This window comes from Palaemon carinicauda, chromosome 29 (assembly GCF_036898095.1).
Source record: "Palaemon carinicauda isolate YSFRI2023 chromosome 29, ASM3689809v2, whole genome shotgun sequence".
Lineage (NCBI taxonomy): Eukaryota > Metazoa > Arthropoda > Malacostraca > Decapoda > Palaemonidae > Palaemon > Palaemon carinicauda.
In genome coordinates, this window is record NC_090753.1 from 31,612,129 (window position 1) to 31,621,874 (window position 9,746).

At 35.9% G+C, this 9,746-nt stretch overlaps 1 protein-coding gene across 1 annotated transcript in view; it reads left to right on the forward strand.

Annotated features, from left to right (window-relative positions):
* The window catches only part of LOC137622486 (mucin-22-like), a 28,880-nt gene extending 19,498 nt beyond the window's left edge, over window positions 1-9,382 (forward strand). The window contains exons 5-6 of the mRNA XM_068353091.1: window positions 6,011-6,123; window positions 8,299-9,382. Of these exons, the coding sequence (XP_068209192.1) occupies window positions 6,011-6,123; window positions 8,299-9,382 (1,197 nt within the window). The remainder of the gene's footprint in view (window positions 1-6,010; window positions 6,124-8,298) is intronic.
* The last annotated feature ends 364 nt before the right edge of the window (window positions 9,383-9,746 follow it).

Sequence of the window (9,746 nt, forward strand, 5' to 3'; positions counted from 1 at the left end):
CCGACATCTCTCCGCCGTGGCTGAATACAATTGCACCCTCCAATACGTCCCTGGGAAAATGCAATCCCGTTGCCGATGCCCTGTCAAGAACACGTTGGCTGCCGTTATACTGGGATTGGATTACAACGCCCTGGCTGAAGCCCAGGCGACAGGATCCAGAGTATCAAGCTTGTAGAACATCCTGCACGTCCCTCCGTTGGGATGATTTTCCCCTCGAAAACTCCAACACCACCCTCCTCTGTGACGTCAGTACTGGTAGACCGCGACCTTGGATTCCTGCTCCCATGCGCCGACAGGTGTTTGATTTCATCCACGGCCTTTCACATCCCTCGTGCCGTTCTACTGCACAGCTGCTGGAGGCAAAGTTCATTTGGCACGGCATTTTCTAAGGATGCTAAGGATTGGGTCCGTGCCTGTACTTCTTGCCAAACTTCCAAAGTACATCAACACACGGATTCAGGAGTGGGCACCTTTCCTCACCTCAGCGTCGTTTCGCACACATTCACGTCGACATTGTAGGCCCCCTACCCACATCACAAGGACATCGTTACCTGTTTACCGTCATCGACCGCTCCACTCGTTGGCCTGAAGCCATTCCCATGGAAACTGCAACGTCCGCCTCATGTACATCTGTCTTACTCTCTGGATGGATTCAAGATTCGGTATCCCTGAGCATATTACTTCTGACAGGGGAACCACTTTCACCTCTCAATTATGGACTTCATTAGCGAATCTCCTAGGCATCACCCTACATCACACAACGGCCTACAACCCCCGCTGCCAATGGAATGGTTGAACGTTTTCATCGCACCCTCAAAGCAGCTTTGATGTCCCGCTGCAAGGATTGCAACTGGTTTTACTCAGCTTCCCTGGGTCCTCCTTGGACTAAGGACCACTCCTAAAGACGCCCTCGACGTCTCGGCAGCCAAAATGGTGTATGGCGACCCGTTGGTTGTCCCTGCCGAGTTTTTTCTTTCTACACCTCCTCCGACGATCTCCAGCGCATACGTCACGTCGTGGGAAAATTTACTCCGTGACGCCAGACTTAAAAGCCCCCAGCGAAGCATCACATACCAACGGACTTGCACTCTGCAACGCACGTCTTCCTGCGCAACGACACAGCACAGCCACCGTTAACGCCCCCTTACACGGGACTTACCTTGTGATCCGACGCAGTTCGAAAGCATTCCTCCTAAACATTCGGGGCAAAGAAGACTGGGTCTCCATTGATCATCCTAAAACCTGCTTATCTTCTGCCAGATGACCCGCCTACAGTTCGCCTCTCTAGATCAGGGCGCCCTATTTAACATGTACAGTATGTCATTTTTAGGGGGGGAGCCATGTACCAACCGTGTTTCACACAATTGTACATAATTCCTTTTGTATATATTATGGTGTATCTTTGCTCTTTCCCTCGCACTAAAACGAACATGAAAATTCAAGTCTGGTTTTTCCTCTGTGATTTTGTCTGTCTTGTGAACTTGTCATGTCCTGTTGCCTTGAGGTTTTGTATATAAGGAGAGTGTTCCACAACAATATACTCAGTCGTTTCCAATCTGCCTTTGATTTCACAACTCCTCTCTCGGCACGTCACATGACCATAACACAGTGTTTTTTTATATAAATTTTGTTAACGAGTTATTCATCAAAAACTAAACTTTAGAAATATAGCGGATATATCTGTTTCTGATAATGTACAGAAGTTTTCCAGTACATTCACATAAACACGAAATATATCCCTACGAAATGCTGAAATTTATCATTACAGAAAGCTAAGGAGGAAATTACCACAAATTTTCTATGGAACACATAGAATGTCCTATCATGAAGGATCCATGTATTTCTGATCCTATCCTGGAGTATCTATTAGGATATCTGGAGGAGAGAAAGAGATAAATGGGACTCCATTTTTGAACCTTTTAATTGGTCGCAATTATCACACAAACGATGATAACTTAACGCCGATCATTCCTTAATACAGAAGGTGACTGAAAGCACTTGCATGTTTTTTTAAAGAAAATTATAGGTGAATATAAATATATATATATATATATATATATAGCTATATATATATATATATATAATGTATATATATTCTAAAATATATTCTTTTGGGTTGTGAAGGATTTATTTTTGTTTTATTTTATTGATTTTTGCCAATCCTGAGAGAGAGAGAGGAGAGAGGAGAGGAGAGAGGAGACGAGAGAGAGGGAGAGAGAGAGAGAGAGGTAGTTAGTGTATCGATTGTTTTGGGGTGAGAAAGACTGTTGGTATAAATGAGATTGTTTGTTTATGTTTTTAGTTAGGGTTACGACAGTGGTGAATGTCTTGAGTGAATGCTTATTTTGATTTTGACTGCAGCTAGAGGCTGGTATGAATGCTGGATTATATTTTATATCATTTTTTCGACCAGCGTGGAAGTGTTTATTTATTTAAAAAAGTAAGTACAGTTTTGTTTATCTTTGCTTGTCGTGATTGTGAATGATAGGAACAATTTATTATTTATCTTTAATTATAGTGCGATAGTTTAGTTAGCTAGAAGTGTTCGTGTTTTTCTTTTTTATTTTGGCAGGCCGTGATTCCTCCTTGGTGAGACTAACTCCTTTGAGAGATATTTTTTTTTTTTTAAATTCACTGTTGATGACTTGGCCCGGAACTGATTATATTTAGACTGCTCTTTGAATCGACGATTGTTGATGACCTGGCCCGTTTACTTCCGATTGCGGATGATGATGATGATGATGATGATGATGATGATTATGATGATCTTGACACGTGTGAATCAAGGAGTTGAGGCCGTTATGGCAAATTACGTGACTCTCCTGTTTATCATATAGTGGTAGTTTGCCTATAAAAGACTGTTGGCCCTTGTGTGGACGAAGGTGGCAACTCAGAAATATATAAAATATTTCAGTTTATGTTTGTGGTTGTGGTATATTTAGCTTTTAAGTTTTTGTTAGGGTTTATTTGATTAAGGAAGTTTTTTTTTTTTTTTGTTAATTAATGTTTATTTTGTGTTAAGTTAAATTGTAGTACTGAGTTGTGATTATTTTTTGGTTATGGAATATAGTTGTTGATTTTTAGTATTAAGTGATTGTTTTTAGTATTAGGAAATATAGTTTTAAGGTTATGTTTTGTTTCAATTTTCCTTCTGTCCAAGAGTCCAGTTGATAAAGTAAGGGGAAAGTTTGTGTTGCAAAGATAATTGTCTGGTAGGGTGATTCAGGGTCTGGGGGTTGTTGTTGCAACATCCCGCCACAAGGTGAGAAATATTAAGGGGTTAAATTATACCCAAATGTAAAAGGGTAGACACTCTCTCTCTCTCTCTCTCTCTCTCTCTCTCTCTCTCTCACCCACACACACACACACACAAACACTCACACTTTCATGATCTTGCCCATGGTTTTTAAATGCACGCTCTTCAACCTGTGACCTTCTCTTCATATCTTTTTCTCTCGCAATTTTTCAGAAGATATTAGAGAATTTTATTCCCATTTTCGTATTAATATGTCATGTATCTCACTTGAAATGCAAATATATGAATACTATAGTTTTGAAATGGAAGCTCGGTCTTTTTCCTTGAAAGTAATTAGTATATGAAATATTTATTTATTTCATTTATGTTATTATGATTTTATTTTTGTTCAATTTGTCTGGAGTATTTTTTGTTACTTGCGCGTGAAGGAAGTCCAAAATGCTTTTTGGGCTTTCTTACTTTATGAAACTTAGATATTATATATTTTCCCTGATATATCAAAAATAATTTTATCACCTCCTTAAAAGGAGTTGATCAGACATTCTTTTATCAATTATTATTTTGTGAGGAGAAATTTATCATGCTTCCACTCAGTCCATGGCAATTATTCTTCCTTGGCGATCTACTGGACTGGGGCTCAAGACCCACACAAGCTTGATGGTTTCATGTAGAGCATGTAACCTCACCATCCATGTGAGCTGGATATGGAGGGTTTTGGGGAACCTGCTGAGTCATTGGCAACCATTGCTTAGCGCTTCCAGGTCGTAGCTTGATGGAGATTGGGCTTGGGTGCTAATAATATGTATATATTGGGCATTATCCCTGACCTTTGCCTCTGCAATTCATGAGCGACCTTTAAATCTTGAAGCCATTAAACTGAAAGAAGCAGTCAAATAACAATGAAACAATATCCAACTGATTTTGTCGATTTCAGAACAAAGCCCACAAAAGAAAATTGAGAGTTAAGGGGCAGGAAAGGATTAGAACTGAAACTATTAGTGAATTACTCGAGTTCTTTATGGGGATGAGATCATGTTGAGGGGAATATGGAAATGGTTTGGGCATGTTCTTCACACACACACACACACACACACACACACATATATATATATATATATATATATATATATTTTTATATATATATATATGTGTGTGTGTGTGTGTTCAGACCTTTGCTCTTTATCATATAGGGAGTACTAGAATTAAATATCGTAAGCAATATGTATTTTGCTTTTTCAATGGTATCCCACTACCTGGAAATTATAAATACTTGTATGTGATGACATGGGTGATAAAATTTGTTTTACATATGAAAAAAATTACCATAAAATATATTGATTTTGCTGATCAAATGTTCCTGGCAATAGTTGGGAAAGGTTTAAAATTTCTGAGAAGTTGAAATCCCAAAACCAGAACCAAGACGAAACATATGAGTGCACACAAGATCTTCGGCTTCCTAAAAAAATTAATAACTATCTGCATTTGTCATCTTACATCTAATCCAAATTTATTTGCAAATGATCTCTCTCTCTCTCTCTCTCTCTCTCTCTCTCTCTCTCTCTCTCTATGCGTTAAAATGCCTGGTTACTTCAATGGCCGACAAAGCGAATCCGGTTAGAGTAAGCCTATAAATCCGACTAAAAGAATTACAACAAAATCCACTCGAATCTGTGATGCATTACTTTTATCTATTGCAATTTTAAAATTAAATCTGTAGGAGAGTGTTGGGATTACAGGGTATGTTGGTCATGAATGTTGTTGTTCATTAAAACGTTTTACGATCAGAATTTAATTTTTATTTTCTGCTTTATATTTTTCTCTTCCTTAATATTTTGACTGATTCAACAGAATAACAACTGGACTTTTGGTTCATATAAATAATACTCTCCCTCTCTCTCTCTCTCTCTCTCTCTCTCTCTCTCTGAATTTCTCGAAAACTTTTATATGCTATAAAAATTCAAACACGCATTTATCTCTCTCTCTCTCTCTCTCTCTCTCTCTCTCTCTCTCTCTCTTTAATAGCAACAATAACATTACTTATAGTTATTCAATTACTCGAACACTTATATAAACTATACAAAGATGTAAGCACGTTTTCTCTCTCTCTCTCTCTCTCTCTCTCTCTCTCTCTCTCTCTCTCTCTGAGCTAAATATCAAGTAGGTTAGTACTTAATCTTCCTAGGGTTATTTCCATTAAAGTTGATTTTCCGGTGGTTGATGTATTATGACGTTGGATTACCTTGGCTCATGGTGTTTTCCAAATTTTCGTGTAGTTTAAGCAAAGGAGATGACATTGAGTAATCTGATGATGCCAAACCTATTGAGTAAAAATTGCATTGTTTTCATAGATATTGTTAAAACACCTGCGATCTACTTCACCTGTCTCTAGTCTGCATTGCAGGTTAGTTTTGACTAGTGAAACCCCATTATTTGCGCCCCAGGTTGGAACATCCTAGCAGATGAGGTGCTTGATTATTAATGTCGTTCATGTGCTCGTCATAATCATTGAAATTCAGAATGGGAAGACGATCAAAGATTTGTATATTCATATTTTCATCTGCATGCTTTAATTCTGTCACAATCAAGCCAAGCCTTTCAAATATATCGTTGGGTCCTAATATGTACAAAATATCCTGGAGGCCGCAGTATAGGATGCAGCTGCTTGACACCAATTGAATTTTTTCAGAAGACTAATACTTGAGTAAGTCAGTATTAGCCAACCTTGATTGTGCTTAAGGAACATTGGCTACTCAGGACAGATCTCGTTCAGCGGAGAGATTCATATCTCCTAATAAAATTGCTCCTCCAGGTTGGGGACTGGCGGACATGTTCCATGAAGAGATGGATTTAGTGGTGGACTTGAAGGAGTACTTTGAAGCAGTTACTTGTTCTTTAAGCAAGGAAACACGATCGCTTAATTTATTAATTTGAACATGAGCAGAGTGCACATTTTCTTTTAAGTCTTTGGATTTTATATATGTTATTCTCTCAATCGACATTGCTAAATGGTTTATCTATTCTGTGATGGGATCTGCAAGCACATGAAATTTCCTTAAACTTTTTTAAAAGCCTTGAAATCCCTAAGAACAATGACTGTGAATTGTATATAGCAAAAGCAGACAAATCTAATGTATTAGTTATTATGAAGAAAACCACTTATTTTTCCACTTACATAAAATTAGGAGTTAATTCCCTAGACGATGTCATCAAAGATTTAAACAAAATCTTAAAATCTACCTTAAAACAAGAAATATCCTTAACTGATGCCTTTACCTCTATTGGTCCATCTTTGCCTTATTTATATGGTTTAACTGAAACCCATAAAACAGGATATCTGATCAGATCAATTAATAGTGCAAAAGGTTCTATTAACAATGAATTATCAAAATAATTAGTCAAATTACTTTCCCTAGTTTTAAGATCTATCTCAGCCTCTCATACAAAAAATTCCGTTGATCTTTACGAAAAATTATAAAAAGTTAACCTAACGTCCAGCCATAGATGAGTAGGTTTTGATATGACTTCATTGTTTATGACATTGAATTTCCTGTCGAGTATTCTAGTTGTTTATGATTTACCTTTACCAAACCATACTCATTAGTCTGTGCATTAAAAAAATTTAAATTTAGTTTTCATGGAGATTACTATGAGCAAGTTTTTTTTTGGTATTGTCATGGGTAATTCTTTGTCCCCTCTTTTATTCAACATACATATGAAGCTTTTTTAATCAAGATTAATTCTTTCAGTGTGGTCCTCTCAAATTGTATGGTATGATTTTTGTTGACTGTGAAATGTATTAAGGAATTTTCTACCTATTCGCCTCTCAGTTTTTGGTAAGGGATGATGAGAATTCTGATATTAGAGTATGCTCAAAACATTATACATTCTATACTATGATTAATTTTCATGATTCTTTATACGAGGATTATGCTTCTGTCACTCTTCTTTTTTTAAGATTAACATCCAAATTAAGCTTATTTCTATATCTTGAATCCATGTTAAGTCAGTATTACTAGTTCTAATATTTTTTTTTTTCATTTAGTATTCCTGAATCCCACAATATCTTAAATCCAATTACACCATCAATACGTCAATTTTTTTACACCTATTCACTCAATACGTCCACTAGATATTCTCTCATTCATTCATTTATAAACTTGATTAAATGTCACGACCAATTATACATAAATTTCCCTTTATATATATTGTCATTGCCTGTTGATGCAATGTATTGTTGATTGCTGGCCTAGGAGAAAATGGATTTTACTTCCACAGGAAAGAATCAAACCATTTTTGCATGACACATTCACCTGTGCTTTGCAATTTCCTGGATCAATCGTTGGATATTGAAAATTTCCAGCAGCTGGATTGTAGATTGAGCCACTTGCATTCCTTTTGGGTTGGATGGAGAATTCATTTTTTAAAAATCTTTATATATATATATATATATATATATATTTATATACACACACACATATATATATATATATATATATATGTATGTATATATATATATATATATATAGATGAAATGGATGAAAGGATTTGGAAAAAATCTTAAAAAAAATATACCAATTGCCAATCTCTCTCTCTCTCTCTCTCTCTCTCTCTCTCTCTCCTTATAATATATATATAAATATATATATGTATATATATATATATATATATACATATATATTTATATATATATATATATATATACTGTATATATATATATATATATATGTATATATATGTATATGTATATATATATATACATACATATATATATATAAATATATATATATATATATATACATATATATATATATATATATATGTATGTATATATATGTATATATATACATACATATATATATATATAAACATATATATATATATATATATATACATATATATATATATATATATATATTTATATATATATATATATATATATATGAAATCATTAAGCTGAACACTCAACATCTGAATTATGGGGGGGGGGGGGGCAATCTGAAGTCCTTTATGGCAAGATGACACAGACGCTCTTTTCAATTTAGTAGTTTCTGGGAAGACGCTGAGATAAAGGATGCTCTGACCAAAGAAGATGTGACACAAGATGCTGTGACCAAAGATGATGTGACAAAGGAAGCACTGGCAAAGGATGTTGTGGCAAAAAATGGTATGAGAAACAAAATAATAACAAAGGAAGTACTGGCAAAGGATATTGTGAGAAAAGATGGTGTGACAAAGGAAATATTGACGAAAGCTGTTGTGACAATAGATGATGTAACAAAGGAAGCAGTGACAACAGATCCTGTGACCAAAGATGATGTGGCAAAAGAAGCACTAGTAACAGATGCTGTGACAATAGATGATGTGACAAAGGAAGCACTGACAAAGAATGCCATGACCAAAGATGATGTGATAAAGAAAGCACCGACAATGGATGCTGTTACAATAGATGATGTGACAGAGGAAACAATGACAACAGATGTTGTGACCAAAGATGACATGACAAAGGAAGCACTGACAAAGGATTCTGTGACCATAGATGATGTGACAGATGAAACACTGACAACAGATGTTGGAACCAAAGATGATGTGACAAAGGAAGCTCTGACAAAGGATACTGTGACAATATATGATGTGACAGAGGAAACACTAACAACAGCTGTTGGGTCCAAATATGTTGTGACAAAGGAAGCACTGGCAGAGGACGCTGTGACAATAGATCATGTGACAGAGGAAATACTGACAACAGATGCTGTGACCAAAGATGATGTGACAAAGGAAGCACTGGCAAAGGATGCTGTGACAATATATGATATGACAGAGGAAACACTGACAACAGACATTGGGACAAAAGATGAGGTGACAATGGAAACACTGACAAAGGATGCTGTGACAATAGATGATGTGATAGAGAAAACACTGACAACAGATGATATTACCAAAGATGATTTGATAAAGGAAGCAGTGACAACAGATGCTGTGACCGGAGATGATGTGACAAAAAATGCACTGGCAACAGTTGCTGTAACAATAGCTGATGTGACAGAGGAAATACTGACAAAAGATGCTGTGACCAAAGATGATGTGATAAAGGACACAGTGACAACAAATGAGCAATGTTATAAGTGATGAAATAAAATTAAAATCATACATTTCAGTATAATTTCCCACCTTTCTCTCTCTCTCTCTCTCTCTCTCTCTCTCTCTCTCTCTCTCTCTCTCGCTACATATCATGCCTCAAATGTCAATATTTAGTTTACTTTTGACGGTAAATAGAATAATAATAATAATAATAATAATAATAACAAATATAAATGTAGCATTATCAATGACCAGAGCGTGAATAGATTGGGGATGGAGTCCCTGAAGTTTCGAATAATTTTCATCTTGCCTCTGTTTTGCAGTTAAACACAATTTTTCCTACGTCTTTCCATAATGAGTCAAAGTAAGAAAAGAAAGTGCTCCGATGTGAACAGAGCATATGATATGAAGT